This window comes from Carex rostrata, chromosome 1 (assembly GCF_964058835.1).
Source record: "Carex rostrata chromosome 1, lpCarRost1.2, whole genome shotgun sequence".
Lineage (NCBI taxonomy): Eukaryota > Viridiplantae > Streptophyta > Magnoliopsida > Poales > Cyperaceae > Carex > Carex rostrata.
Genome location: NC_135918.1, coordinates 629148 through 645705, shown reverse-complemented (window position 1 = coordinate 645705; position 16558 = coordinate 629148). Strand labels below are relative to the sequence as shown.

At 34.6% G+C, this 16558-nt stretch overlaps 1 protein-coding gene and 1 long non-coding RNA gene across 2 annotated transcripts; one reads left to right on the top strand and one right to left on the bottom strand.

The window, feature by feature from the left end:
- Positions 1-2263: 2263 nt before the first annotated feature.
- On the bottom strand, positions 2264-7674 carry LOC144550658 (uncharacterized). The gene is made up of 5 exons (XM_078298644.1): positions 7175-7674; positions 6254-6588; positions 5612-5953; positions 3824-4317; positions 2264-3562 (listed from the first exon to the last, which is right to left on the bottom strand). Exons 1-5 carry the CDS (start codon positions 7563-7565, stop codon positions 2623-2625), a joined length of 2502 nt encoding a protein of 833 aa, XP_078154770.1. The 5' UTR covers positions 7566-7674; the 3' UTR covers positions 2264-2622.
- A 7497-nt stretch (positions 7675-15171) lies between these two features.
- LOC144564803 (uncharacterized) lies at positions 15172-16302 on the top strand. The gene is made up of 2 exons (XR_013514748.1): positions 15172-15569; positions 16007-16302. It is a non-coding gene; the product is annotated as an uncharacterized LOC144564803 (long non-coding RNA).
- Positions 16303-16558: the final 256 nt, after the last annotated feature.

Sequence of the window (16558 nt, the reverse complement as noted above, 5' to 3'; positions counted from 1 at the left end):
GTAAAATATACTATTATCAGAATGAATGCAAAACTGGACCAATATTTATAGTGATATTTTTGTGTTGAATATTTTATCATTTTCTGAAATATAGTTTGAACTTGTTTCATTTTCTCTTATTTTATATTATGACATTTGTCTCCAAATGAAGAGAATGTCGCATTCGAAATTGGGTATGTAACTGACTATAACTGATTTCTTATGACATGTAGCATATACTATATTATATTATATATATATATAAAGTTCCTATTTTTATTGCGTGAAGCACATGGAGTGAGCACAAGTCAACAACCACCCTTATGCAAACCACTTGGCCGTTAATCACACTGATACAAATGTTCACCGCTATTAACAATTTCATTCTAGTCCTTCAACTGTTCTACAGTACTTTGTTTCAATATGAGCGACAAAAGTTTGGAAATAAGAATTACCACGTCTTGGCATATTCGTCAAAGCACTTAAATATATCATAACAAAGGGTAAATCTTCACACTTCCCACATGTATCATAATTTTTTTAGTCTTGTTTTGTTGTTATGAAATTGTGCGGAGTGAGATTTTTTGGATTTGAAAATTTTCAAATTAATTTGTGGGAACTTATATTCAGGAGTATACACAGAAAAATGTGAAGAGAATGTGCTGAAATGTTTGTTTAATATACTGTGAGAACACTCGTAAAACAAAAATTCTTCTAAAACTGTTTGGTATCAATACAATTATTCTTATTAATAACTATTAATATAATTAAATAAAATGATTAAATGATAACATGACAATACTTATTAATTATTATTTCGTCACAATGCTTTTGCTCGTAAAATTATTATCCAATCACTTAAAAATAAATAAATAATAATTAGCAAATTTTAATTAACGTTTTTTTATTTCCTTGAAATAGAATACAAATATATAATTTTTATAATTTTGTTATACTATAAATTATATTTATTTATCAAATATTATGATTTTTAATATAACAACAAATATTATAAATTAAGTTGCGATTAAAATAAGTTAATTTAATGTAATAAAATTTAGAAACTGAAATTGCAAGGAATCAACACAGAGATATGTAAGCTTGGAAAAATAAGAAGAGATAACACAAGAACTTTTATCGTGAAAAAAATATTGGGTCCAACTTGATGTATTTTTTTTCTCATCAATTTACACTAGAATGGAAAAGAAGAATGAGAGAGGAAAAAAAAAAAACCCAATCTCACTTCATACAAACTACCATCCCAATGAAAGATGAAAATTAAATCATAATAAGTTCAAATTCTCACCCATTTATAAAAAAAAAAAATTGGATAAACGAACAGACCGGTGCTCTTTCATGTTTTTAAATTTTTTTTGCAAGGCTTATATGTGACGTCCGCAAAATAAATAAAAACGCTGAGCTTCCCGTGACTTGCGGCCACACATTTCAGAACAAGAGTAGAACTAGGGTCTTCCTAAGTTCATCAATCCGAATTCAACTCTAAAATTTATCGAATTGACTTCAAATAACAAATTTAAATGTTGAAATCCGTCTACCTTACGAGTGATACGTCTACATACAAAAATTTTAAACTTTCAATTAATTTAGTATAAAGTAATGCGATCAAAATTAATAAGTTTATAAATTAATTTTAGCGCATTCATTTATTGAATGTTTTTTTACCACTTGACTTCATATAAAATTAATTTGAAAATTTAAATTTTTTTACCACTTTACTTGTAAGTTAGACGGATTTCAACAGTACGAATTTATCATTTGAAATCAATTCGATAAGTTTTAGAATTGAGTTCACCAAAGATGATCGGTGAACGTAGAAACACCCTAGTTGTACTCTCAGAACAAAATTTGCTGCTTTTTTTTTTTAGAAAAGCAAGAACATCTATTTTTTCATTCTAACCGTTCAAATTTGAAGATGAATATTGTTGCTCCTCTTTTTTTCAAAATCTGAACTATTATAAATATTTGAACAATCGAGTGAAAAAAAAAAAAAAGGATCCTGCTTTTCTCAAAAAGGAGCAGCACATCTCACCCCATATAGTTTCACCATCCTCCCCAATGAAATCAAAGCAGCTCAAGTAATGACAAAAACAAAACAGGAAAAGAAGTTCGCATCATTCCACATATTTTGACAAGGAAACAATAACTTATTTAAGAAGTAGGGCAAAATTTAATCAAAAACCAGCACATCCTAATTTTATTATTAATACATGTCATTATACAATGCTAACGAGAACAAAATAAATATAATGATATTCATCTCGTTACAAAGTATGTTTGCTGTCCCAATACTAGTTTTTGCAGACAATATAGATCAACCTAACTTTTCATAGATTCATAAACAGGTGCTGCTATTCGCACAAAAATCTGTGGCATTTCTGTTTCCCAAATTAAGTACAATTGAGAAATTTAAGGGTGAATTTGTCGAAGAATTAATTTTTTTGAATGTTGTTATGTCGATAATAAAAACTACCATGCAAATATTACCTCATCTTCAAACTAGGGCCATTCATCTCAGGAACCTCAAAATTACTTTACTATGAATTTTGTCATTTCCGCCTTTAAAGAAGGAAACAATACCAAAAGTATACTACCGGTCTCAGCTGAAACCCCTTAAAAGAAATATCAAATACCCTTGATGAGATTGTTGATTGAGTCCCCATTTTTCTTTAAAGTACCCAAAATGCTATTGACAATTTTCTCCTTTTCATCCTCAACTTCATCAGCTACAAACTTGTACTGTCCTTTCTGGGACCTCAAAGGCCTCGGCTTTCTGACACTATCCCCTAAACAAACACTTTTATTGATGTCATGCCTTCTAACACAATCAACAATCTCATCAATCCCTAAAGGCTCTTTGCTCATAGCATCCGCATCTTTGGTACTGGCAAAGGTATCGACAATTTCAGTGAGTGAGCTCTGTTCCTTTGTAGTTTCCCCATTGAAATCTGTGCTTGCCTTGGTTTCTGGTTCGTCGGAGAATTCCTCACCAGATAGGGAAGGCTCGTGGGTTATCAACTCTGATATAGGACCCAGTTCATCAAACACAGAATCCTCTTCATTGCTATCCACCACATCGTTACCAATATTGTCAGCTTCAATTTTCTTCTTTTCTTTGTCAAACTTACATACCTTATTCTTCTCAACTATCTTTATATCAGGTATAGTTTGCAACAGAGATATAAGTTTTCGGTACCCAAGTTTCCTATATTCCAACATGTAACCAAATTTGCTTTCAAATCTAGGTTTAATATAACCAATTTGGAAACCCTCAGGTTGCTCATCTAGCAACTCTTTCACAACCTTGCGAAAATCTGATAGCATAATTTTTTTAGGTGGGGGCTTTTTAATTGACAATTGATCTGGGTTAGTGATGCATTGAGGCAAATTTTCCTGGGTGGAGTCAGATGGGATAGAAAGGGTAAAAGGGAAGGTACTTGATGTATTTTCTTGAATCCATTTCTTCTCTGAAATTAGAAGATCTATTAATTGGATAATGTGAGCTTCTTCTAGGGATTTTAAAGAGAGCATTCCAGCGTTGTGTAGACCCTGCATCAACTCTTTCCTAATAAAAGAAAAAAAAAACAGAGAACATTAGGATATTGAAGAATTAAGGCAATACTACACTGGTGGGACAAATCATAGACCAAAAAAATATGATTGTTTAATCCAAGGGAAAAATACTGGACAAGACTATGTACCAGCATAGTTCGAAAATTTGGTAAAAGCAACCCTAAGGAAGAAGAAAATAAACATACCAAAACACAAATTAAAAGATCAAGAAATAAACTAAGGATCAACAAAAATACATGTACACAGCTCATACCTAGTTCTTGATTTTGCAACAAGGTCAGAACCCTCCAGGTTTGTCAGAAAAGATTCCACTTCACTCCAAAATTTGTGGTCAGCAAACAGATTAGAGCCTCCTTTTTCTCTCCCAAATCCAAACCACCTCCCTATCCTTCCAAATAAACCCCTATCACTCACAGCATGTTTCTCTTTTGGTTCATCCTTCTGATTGTTCTCTGTCAGTCTATCCTTTGCGTAAGGAACTGAGACTGGAAGTGAAGCAGAAGAATCCTCCTCACATTTTACAACTGGATTGGCTTTTTCAGAGTTCTTATGATTGCCGAAGAAGACCTTCCGGAACCTCCCAAAAATACTCTCATCCATGTTATCAACCTGATCTGTCTTTTCAATATCAAGCTCAAGGCTAGGGTCAACTGGTTCCACTGGCTCGGTTGGCAGTTGAATCATCTTAACTGTTCCAGATGATTTCTCCTGACTTGGTTTCACTGGTTTATCGGCCTTGATGGCTACCTAAAATTAAAATAAAGTAAAAGAAAGGTAATGCTATTTTATCCCTTCATCAAGTATTCCTCAAAACATAAGATTTAAGCAAAACTGTGCAAAATCCAGTAATTTTTCCAAAAGGCTAATTTCGTCAAGTTCTACAAAAGCATGATCTGAAGCTTGTACATACCATCAACATAGCTCAAAGAAATTAGGCGATATAGCGATTAGAGTTCTTAATATATTTTTAATGGTATTAATTAAATCACACACTTCAAGTCTCTAAAAAATTATAAGAAATAAAGATCTCCTTCTTTTAAAACATTCACATAATTTTATATACCCAAATACCCCTACCTGAACAGATATGAATCATTAGTTTCTGAATGAATGGCTGAGATTGGACTGAAGTTGCTAGGTTTCTCTTGCACCTACCAAAGTACCATACACAGCCTGTTTCATCCCTTTCTTTCCTTTGTAAAGGGTATTGAAAAAAATGGAAGGAAATAAAAAAACTCTGAAGGAAAAAATAATAGATGTCGAATGAAGTCGGAAATAATAACTGAGAGAAAAAAAGGGAAACTAGTTCAAACATTATTTGACGGTAAAGAAAGACTTGAGTTTGTAATTCTTGCTAAAGAAAGATATGAACAAAAATGGAGAGACAGGCAAATCAGAACAATAAAGGGATACTTTCTATTTTACAACTCACGCTTTGTTATAGGGGAAAAAAACTATTTGTATCTAATAGATATTTTTGTAAACCTTTTAGTTACAGTTTCAACAGCTGACACATTGGGCGGGAGAATTGGATTTAAATATGAAACCCTTCTCTTTCACTTATCATTCCATTAGATTAACAAGAAAGGGATGGACTTTGCTACGCTAACACATTGGTGGCGATGGACTGGTCAATTTGTTTTAGTGAGACATTAGCTTACAGCGGAAAGAAACAAGTAAAACTTTGATATATGAATGCTGATGATAGGGTGCCCCTACCCAGCCATGGCCATAAGCATACAAAAGATGTCAGTCCCTCTAGAACCCTCTCTCCTGTACTCTGTTGAGGTGAATTTTTTAAAACAAAGCGAATATTTGACCACTACATCAAAATGTCAAGTAACAAAGAATAAGGAGACATGACTGCAATTAGAATTCTGGAAGAGCTTTTTGCAATACATATGTTACTGAGAAGAAAAAAATTTCTGTGTATATATCCACACCAAAAACATGTAACATAAAGCACACACGAAACAAGCACAGATTGGCTTATACTGAAAGATAAGAATACAAGATTTTGTTGGCCTGTACAAGAGAGTACCTGTTCCAGTTCAGCAGGCTGTGAAGATTCCTCCACGCAAGGTCGTTCAACCGATTCGTCGACCAGCTTAGCAGACCGTTTCCTTGTTAGAAATACGTAAGGTTCGTGTTTACCAGGATGAGGATGCCGGACCAGAGTGACGTCAGGCATGGAGTCAACGAGATTGGAGAACTTGTTAAAACCGAAGAGATCATCATTTAGAATATTCTTGCTTCTGACCTTGGATCCAAGGATTGAAAGGGGAATCCCATCAGGATACGAGAGAAGGACCTGACATATACTGTTCACTACCGACTTGGGGATTGTAGGAGTCTCAGTCTTCACAACTCTCTCCATCGGTTCCTGTCACGGTGAGTAGGGGATTATAAGTCATTGGCTACTTGGGTCATGTTTTATTGGCCATGGTTTTGGAATGAATGCTTAAGTCTCATACAAACAATTCAATACAAACAAAAATGAATGAAATTTGGAGCAATCTGGTCAGTGATTGGTCTCATAATTTTTTGAAAAAAAAAAGACTTGTATGGTATCCTTTATTAATTCTAGACCTAAGCACTATTGCCAGACTTCTTTATGCGAGTAACAAATTATTCTTGATGGCAACTTTGAAATAACAATAGTGGGATGCTGCTTTTAATGTACCTCCTCCAAGGGGTCACACAGGAGTCCCTTCTGATGTCCATACCATGACCCATACATTCCATCAGGAGGATGATTGAATTGCTTGGCAGTGAAATCCTTCCCCTTGGCAACCAATATCCATGGCCATATTAATGTGGCAGCACTATGTAAGGAGGATTTGACTTCAAAATCAAAGCAGGAAAGAAGAACATTGTAGTTACTCATTCTGAGACGGTGAAGGATGGTTGCAAAATCACTATCATTGGAGATGAGGAAGAAATGGGCTGGTGGCGGATTATGTGCAGTCCAACCTATCAAGTCAGCCATGAGCAACCTGTCTGCACTGTTCTTTCCATCTGTCACGTTGAGATTCCATGAGTCACACACAATTCTCTTTTTGTCAATAGTCAATTGTGAATTTGAAACACAAGGTCCATATAAGAGTGATGAAATTTAACTCAAAAAAGTACCAGGCACAACACAAACTGAAGTTCCTAAAAGCTTGATGAGAAAAAAATATTTGAAAATCATTATACTACTTAGGCAGCAAAAAATATTTGATTTCAATTCAATATGGTCAAAGCCCATCGTCTACTGCCTTTTTAATAATTCATGCAGTCTATTAACTGAAACCTACTTAGCTAACAAATATTAGTGATCGCAAAAATAACATTTTCTTTGCACCTTACTAAAGAAGATTACAAATGATGATCAATTTAGATAGGATTAGAAGGTGCATTAAAACCAAATATACATTACTTCCATTATAAGGAAGGTTTTAAAAAGGAAAGTTTCAATCACATTTTGATTTGCAACAAGCTAAATAGAGAGGAATTAGAAATAGAAAATAAGATGAGGTAAATTTAATCAATCATATCAAAATTGGCTTGATGGACATGAGCATGAGCATCCAGATAGGTGGGGGTTTAACAAATAACTCACTGTGTGGCGCATGGGTGAGACAAATGCCGGTGGATACAAGAGCCTCCTGAATGGCACGCGATATCTGACACATGTCACCGAAGGCATTGATGGTCACAGGTCCTCGGATGCCACTGGACCGTAATGCTGAAACAATCCTGTTCCCAATCCGGTGCACATTAGCGCCAGCAGGGATGGCACAGTTCTCATAGTCCCACCACACCGAAACCTTAATTGACTTGCTCTCTTCATCGCAGGAATTTTGTTCTCTCAAGAATTCCGCACGGCAACATGATAATGATGAGAAGGAAGAGTAAGGCAAGCGAAAAAAGAGGAGGAGGTGGAGGCGAGGCGACGAGAGAGGGGAGGAGGCTGTGCAGAGAAAGGATCGTGATGGATTCAGGGTTTGCATTTTCTCTCCTTCGTTCGGTTAGGTGTCCGGTGATGGCTGCGGAAGCAAAATGCCGCGAGTCAGCGAGCAGCCATGGGAGATGGAAAGAAAGAGAGCAGAGGGTTTTGTTAAACCCGTACCCGTTGTTGGTGGTCTCCGACTATCTCAAGTCTCAACTCAACCACCTATTGTGGACTCTCCGTGCTCATATGGGCCCAGTCCGGGCTTCAACCCGATTGCGGATTGCCTAATTGGCTGCTCACTTATTTAATTTAATATAATTTTATGAGTAAAACCATGGTGTTCTTAAATTCATCCAAACTTTTAAGTGAGCTTAATTTCAAAATATATCGAATAGATCTCAATCTGGAGTGAGGTCTGAACCTAACTACTAAATGGTCAGTCTCACAGTTGATCAATTTGAAGAGGGGCTCGACTTGAGACAAATGAGTTAACTCAACTGCGACCTTCGATTTACCTTAGAGCTAGGTTGGTACGCCGGACTGGATTAATTTCCACATCAATTATTTTGTACCCACCCCCAGAAAAATTCATTGTTTGGTTATACATTATATGTCAGACTTCAGCATTCTAAACTAAAAATAGTTAAAACTAGATTTATGCTGGACCATTCGGCATGCTAATTTTGGCATGAATATTAAGGTCATACTAACCCTGATTCATATCCAAATTCTGACAAATAACAATCTTCATTCTCAAATAATCAGTACCAATCATTACCGGGATCACACTAACAGGCATGATACTATAACAAATCCCATTAGGGTCTTATAAAACCTTACCTTACCACTGGTGTAAATGGATATCATAAGACTTATTTTGAACCAATTGCACACAAACCTAAAATTATAAATTAACTAAATTGAAATTATGCATCTGAAAATGAATTTATAGTAAAATAGGGGCCCGCAGTGACAAATGGTGGCCCTAAGAACGAGACCGCATGATAAGTCTCAATTATATATACTTCAAAAGCTATGCCAATTTTCTTATATTTTAGTGTAATTTTGTATTAAAATATGTCAAAAATCAAGTTACTGCCAAAGTCTATTTAAATTACAAAAAATTGATCAAATTGTAGATCTTCTCACAAGTTTTTCCGAAAAATGATAAAACATTGAAAACAAAGTTACGGGTGATGATCTATGCCCGTTTGAAGTTCGATTTTAGAGAGTTTTGTGGCCTTATCTGGACGCACATTCGGCAGCACAGAATCGCAGCTAACGACACACAGTTTGTATTTTGGTCATATTTTGGTCATACGAACTCCGGTTTTTTTAAATCAAAGCTTGACAGAACTAGGACAAAACTATCTACAACTTTCATGAAAGAAACAAACTCAAATTCAGAATGTAGAATTTTGTGCATCTGCACTAGCCTAGATTTTAACATATTTTATTACCAAATTGACGCAATCTTTGTCTGATTCACTTCCAAATCTTGTTTTCTTGCTCCCAAAGTCACAAAAAATGCTATATATTGTAGGGAAGCAGTAGGAGAAGTCATCTTGTATTCCATTTTTAATTCCACTTTTTACTCTACCAAATTCTCTACACATACTTCTACCTTTTTCAAGTGAATCAAGGCGATTGAAGCGAAGGATTGAAGGTTGCTTGAGCGGAACAAAGTGAAGATGAGGGCAACAAGAGAGGAGATTGGTGTAGTTCATTCTTTTCTTTTTTTTTTTTCTTAGTTTTTATCATGTTTTCTCTTGTATTTCTTTTGAATATTAGTGCATCTATGAGATGCTAGATTTCTTCTCTAGGGGCTTAGGATTTAAGTATGAATTTGTGTTAAAATATATCTTACTTGGATGGTTTTCTTTATTATGATTGTTTGGTTGTATGAATGTTCTTGCTGATTCTATTATTTGTGTGATTGCATGATTTGTGCTTCTTGATAATTAGTATCCCACTTAGGTCTAAACAACTTGAGTAGAATAGGATCTTGAATTGATTGTATCAAATTATCTACATGAATATCTTAGGAATTGAGATTAGAAATTATCAAATCTAATTCATAGTCGGAAACTACAAGAAACAATTGTTGAATTTAGGTAAATGACTTAATAGTGAAGCCTCATGTTTTATTGGGACCTCTAGAATTGAACTAAATATTTTATGAAGAACTTAATCGTGAAGTATTGATATTTAGGGATAAACTAGGCTAACATATGCTTACGGTCTAAACCACTAGGGTGAAGGATTTAATCATGAAATTCGAATTGTTTAGGCACGTCATTAATTCACGAAAGTGACCATAAATGACACTTTAGGCTTAGAAACTCCATCAATGCAAACATGAATTTAGAAATCAAATAAATATGAATTTGACCAAGTGATTGTATGTCAATAGCCCGTAGACTTCTCTCCATTGAAATACAAAAAGTCATTTTACACAATTTTTCTATTAATGAACTTGAGGCTTCTCACCGACACCGGGTGATCCATAATTACACATGTCCGAAGACAAAAGGTTTGATTGAATTCTTTGTGCATCCGTACCAGAAGACCTAAAATTGGCATACACATTTTTTGACATGCCAACGTACCAGCAAGCCTAAATTGTCATATCCTTCGACTGTCTGTCTGTCTCAACTCAACCGCCTATTGGACTCTCTGAGCTCATATGGACCTAGTACTGGGTTTCACCCAAGCAATTAAATCCAGGCCGAATATATATATCTAGCTCCGTTTTCAGGTTAATATATTTTTATCTGAGTGAATTTTTCTATTATATGCTAGCTTAAATATAAATTTTACAAAATCTATAGGAATACTATTTCTGTAATTTAGTGTAATTTTCTTGGGAAATTTCTTGTGTAAATTTTTAAAATAACCAATATCTCCATTAAAACATCTTAATATCCAATATCCCCGTACAAATTTAACACTATTTCTTTTATCCCCATTTACTCAATAAATTTATTATTTAGACAAATATACCCTTCTTCTAAAATGGAGATGTCCCTTTAAATTAGCAACATGATGGAATTGATCAATAAGAAAAAAAAAAAAAAAAAAAAAAAAAAAAAAAAGGTTCCATCTTCTTCATCTTGACATCTAAACTGAAACTCTTAGCTTCCCTCCAAAGCTTCTCTATAAAGGATATATTTTATTCCAAAACACAAAGTTTGACCTTGTCTCTTTTAACGATTGAAATAAGTACCAATGTTTAAGGTCTTATAAAAAAAAGGAGGCATCCAGAAAACAGGGATAAACTAGAGGATATTCATCTGTAACAGTAATTGATTTCATTGTATTTGAAATTTTGAAAGAGGAAATACAATCTGCTTTATATAGCGACTACTGTATTTAACTAGATTAACTAAACAAAGGTAAAAATAACCCCACAGCTAATTAACTATGCATAAATCAGCCTTGGTTAGGCATCAGTGAATATTTCAATATTCTTGTAAATGAGAAGGTTCCAATTCCAGTAGCTTGTTTTCCTAAAAAAAAAAAAATTATCAGTAGCTTCTCTCCACATAATGAACATATCCATTTGTTCATCTAATAAATCCGCACATGTGTTTGTGTTTGCTTCCGAATCATGAAGAAAAAGGCCTCAACGATCTGCATATATAGATTAAAAAATTTTCCAAGTTCAATCCAGTTGAAAATTCATATAATTATTATGTATAAAGAGGTCACAAGCAAATTAAGGTAGAACCTCAGCTCCAATAAATATATCTTCTAAATTTCAATTCCTCTGTCATTCTGGTAGTGAAGATGGCTCCTGTCGTTGGGTGGATTAGACAGTTTTACTCTTCCGTTTCAATTTTCTTAATAGAGAAGCTTTGAAGAGAAGCTAACTTAATGGTTGAGAACTTTAATTTCTATCATTGAAGGAGAAAAAAATTAGATACCAAGATGAAGAAGATCGAGCTTCTCTTTTCTTATTCAATTCCATCATGTTGCTAATTTAAAGGGATATCTCCATTTTAGAGGAAGGGTAAATAATAAATTTAATGACTAAATGGGGATAAAAGAAAGAGTATTACATTTTTATGGGGATATTGGATATTAAGATGTTTAATTTTCATGGGTACACTAGAAATTTTCCCAATTTTCTTCTAGTCTCGTTTTATTTATTATACTGATTTAAGATATTAAATATTTACTTTTGAATCAGGAATCATTTTTTGGAATTCAGATGGTTTATATACATCCCAAGTTGCAACGGTGGTCTTCAAAAATCGGATGCCTAAATAAAACATCATTTATAAAAAAAAATTCAAGAAATTTATCAATAGAGATTATTGCCTGATTCAAATAAGTTGCAGCTATGCCATTTTCTTTCTAATAAAACCGTGCTATATATATGTAGGTACAAATATTTTCCAACAAGGACTTGATTCTTCTAAAACAATTCACTTTTTGAAGTTGAAAATTAATAACTGATGAAGTTCATTTGTACTATATATTCTTCTTCTTTTTTCTAGTTTTTAGAAAGAAAAAAAGTGTATCTATAACGCGCAGTTTCTTTAAAACTATGAGCATTTTCATTCGAGGCGCGGTTATTTAATTTCAACGGGCGGTTTGTTCCAATTAATGTGCTTTGAAATCCTCTGTGCCTTCTTCATCGCTATAAATAGACACACTTAGTTGAAATGGAAAACTCATTATTATAGAGAGAAGCTTGAGGCCACTTTACATATATAAACGATGATTTTTTTAGCGATATAATTTCCAAGATGATCATATTCTATGAAGAATGCTTGCGAGCTATTTGGCATGGGCGGTCTAGGAAATGTTGGAAGTGTTTTACTGCAAAGGTAATAACTTCATTACTTCACCTTTATGTATATTTCTTTTTGTATCAAATTAAGGGTTTTAATTTCTCTTGATTATTAGTATTGCATTAACTCTTTCGGTAAAGAGCCGAGGTTTCAGCAGCTTGTAAATTTAGCCAATTAGTGCCCTAGCCAGATTATGTAGATTCAACAAATTATTTTAATAAAGTTATTTTCTTTCTTTAAATAATTAGTTGTAGACTTCACAATCTATGCAAAGGTTTTCAAAAATAATAATAATAATAATTATTCGAGTCCTAGCTCATTAATCTTCCTTAATTAGTTTTAAGTCTTCAAGTCTCCCCACAAATAGGGGTGCCAATGAAGCCTGTTTAGCCGTTTATTCGACCCTTATCGTATTCGATAAGGCTGGCTAGCATCGGTAAGATTTTTTTTGTTTACTTAATGGATATGTGTAAAAAATAATTTTTATTAGCTTATCAGATAAGAGTATGATTAAGCTATTTTGTATTCGTTATTCTATAGGATAATTAATAAATATTAAATTATATATGATATTATTTAATTTATACATATAATTATATTTTTTTTGTTATTATGATTAGATTGATTTGCACAATGTTTTATATATTTTTTTTATCAAGTAATGTATAAAAATAATTTATTCCACACTTTATATTATTTTTTCTAATTAGTAATTTATGGAAAAATTGAATTATATAATAATTTATATAATTATATTTAACTCGTAATTTTTAATTTTTAAATTAATGGGATAGAAAAATTATAATTTTTATATTTACATACATATGTTTAATATATTTATTTATTTGTTAATATTTAAAAAAAATTATATAATTATTATATTAAATTGTATATGATATTATTTAATGGGTAAATATAGAGTATGATTAAGGTCAAAATTTAATAGATAAAAGTAAAACAGGAGTAAGACTGACTCATATGTATAGTGATATGAAAATTTCTCTACCCGCCCATACCGTACTCATTGACACGTACTCCTGCACCTGCTGACACTAACCAATGGCACATATATTAATATTATAGCCGGTAAGTGCTATATCTTTGTGCTCCCAAATAACGATTCAAAGCTAACAAATTTGATGCACTTTTAGTAAAGCAATCACAATTTAAACAACTATAGAACAAAAACACAAACAATCAGCAACAACACAAGTACGTCTAATGAAGAATAATTTTTCAGCCAACCTAACTGCATCTCTCTCCCCCAAATCAATACGACAATGATAATCCAATGTTTTTTTTTTTCCTTTCAGAATATAATAAAAAAACAAAACACTGTTCCAACACCAAAATTCGCATCTCGATCCAACATACTTATTCTTACAAACTCTACTCCAACACCAAAGTGCCTCCCGCTCCGAGTGAGCACTTTGATGCTCTTGAAAAAAGCTTTGCAATCTTGGATCTTCTCATCTTTGCATCGCACCCATGCAAATCCTTCAGCAAAAAAGAAGACGAAAGAAAAGATTAAGAAGAATCAATATATAAGGTTGTTTCATTTCTTTCAAATTTTCAGAAATTTGATGGTGAAGATTACAAAACTAATTTCAAATTGTTGCAATTACCAGGATATGTTTCTGTGTGTTCTTTGGAGAACTCGTAGAACTCATTAGAGAATTGGGAAAGACTGTACTGTCGAGATGCCTCCACAGCCTGACGCAACCTCTGTCACCTATCCGCCAGCAAGTGCAAGCCAAAGTGGAACAACCGACCATTGCCCTTGGGATATGAAAACTCATACCAATCTGATGAAAGTGCCAATTTGAATACTAAAAGTATCAATCTCTCAGTATCTGTGCGCCATGTTTAGTTTAAGTAGCCATCTTGGTTGCCTTTATGCCATTCCAGCCTCTCCGTCAGCTATTCTTTATCTGATCCTCCTCCATAAAAGAAAGGGATTTCCCCGTATAGATCAAATAGCAAAGCGGTCCAATACCCTACTACATGAATATGTGAGTCCTTGGAGACTCCAATGGATTCATTTCAATGAACTTTACCATTTTTGGGGCCACCTCTGTATCTTTAACCAAGGCTTACCTGTCATTGAAAAATAAAGTTTATTAGCATTAATAGGGGAAAATTATGATGGTTGGTGCTAACCCGATTTGAGTGTCAACATGGCCGGTTGCTTTTGAGACTGTAAAGAGCATCGCATCATGTTTTGCTGGGCCACGCAATAGTATGCCATGTCATGGATCCTTTTGCTACCTTCAGTGCCGAGTATTCCATCTCTAGTCTCCCCGTCTTGGTTATACTTTTTTTTTTTATTTGAAACTCTTGGCAATGGCTGCCAAGTATAATTTTTATTAATTAAAATGTAAAATAACATTCGTCGTTCTACATTTAGAACATCGCACGCATCAAACTACATCAGCATCTAAAAAAAGCATCCAGATCTAAACATCAACTTCTAAATCTTAACATATAACAACACAAACACAACTAAAACAACAAAATAAACAAACCCTCTCCTTTAGTGGTAGACACTATGACCTTCAACATTAGCTAGCCAAGCGCGGAGGTGGGAATGTTAGGAGATTGGAGGGATGACAACTAGGACTATTGCCGCTAACGCTATTCTCCCAATAATGGTGAAGGAGGACAGGAAAATGCCGATAGACGAGAGAAATGACGACTAGGGCTATTATCGTCTAATATCTATTCTTCCGACGGATTGGAGCAAAGATGGGGACAATGAGGGGTAGGGCTTGATGGCGACTAGGGTTTCTTGATGAGAAGGAGTGGTGGCAGAGACGGAGCCAATGTACACCAGAGGTAGGCACTTGCCTACCCCTGAATTTGAAAATTTTAATAAGAACAGGGTAAATTTTTACTCTGCCTACCTCTGAAATTAGTTGTGCCTACCCTTGGGTACAATTTCTAGCCCTCACTCAAACTCGATCTAATTGACTCTAACTTAAAACAGATTCACCCTAAAACCAAATTCGCTAATCATAACTCAATCTGTTTCTCTTTTGGACAAACGCATGAAGAAACTGTAGCGAATCTAGCGATTCTGAGGGAATCCACGATCTACCGGAAATGAAGAGGAGAAAAGGTAAACTGGCAGAGGAGAAGAAACACCACCCCTCTGCCACCCCTCCACCACTGCTCCGCCCTTGATTCCCCTCCTCCAGTCCTCTGTCACTACCTCTGCCCTTGTCACTGGTCTCGTTCGTCTTTGATGCTACTGTCGATGGGAGGTAGGTAAAGGTTGGTGTTTCCATTGGATTTCGCCTGTGTGTGGATGCAATTAGTTAAAATTTGATTCAGGTTTTGTTCTGTTTGACTAATTAAATTGAGGTAAATTCATCTCATTTTATCCCAAATATTGTCCTTTCTAAGTAAAAATAGGCAATCTATGCAGTCCAATTTACAACCAACCATTTCTACTTCTCTATGACTACTTGCTGAAATTTTCATTGTAATTGATTGGTTTCTCATAAATTCCTCATCCGAATCTCTGAGAGATACCATGTATATGATCAGCTCTAGGCCCCAAATTACAATTTTGGATTAATGCCTACTTGTTTTGTAATCACAGACTAGTCTAATACTATGTTAACTCTTTCTTTCTTGGAGTAGTATCACAATATATTACTTTGCAAATGAAGGACCTAATTGGGAAAGAGAATTTTAGACTCGTCAGCTCGCCTGAACTGGAGGTAACAAATGTAGAGGATGATAAATTGGGGAAGGATTGTGTTATTTGCTTGTTAGAGCTGAGAAATACTGATGCACTACCTTGCCGACATATGGTGAGTACATCTGATTCTATATTTAGTTCAACAATTTCAGTTCCTGTACTGTATTGTGTATATGGTCTCAATATTTTTCCTGCATTCTTTTCTTTTATTCGAACGTGAACCCGTCAGTTTATTCCAATCCAAACCCAATTTCTGTCTACCCCTGGCTCAAATCCTGACTACGCCATTGTGGTGGACAAAGGTGGAAGAGAGTAGAGAAGTGAGACGAAGAGGAGTTGAGAAGGCAGAGAGAAGGGGGAGGGACTTGACGGTGTGGATCACCCTGCTCCCCCGGAGGGGAGCGGGAGGCGAGAAGGTGGCGGTAAAGGAGCAAAGGGTAGCTGATTGGAGGAAGGCGACAGGGGATAGGAGCCCCCGTCTTGATTATTGAGGCTACAAACAAGTTCGATGAAGTTGTCGTCCCCTTTGTAGGTGGCTACATATCT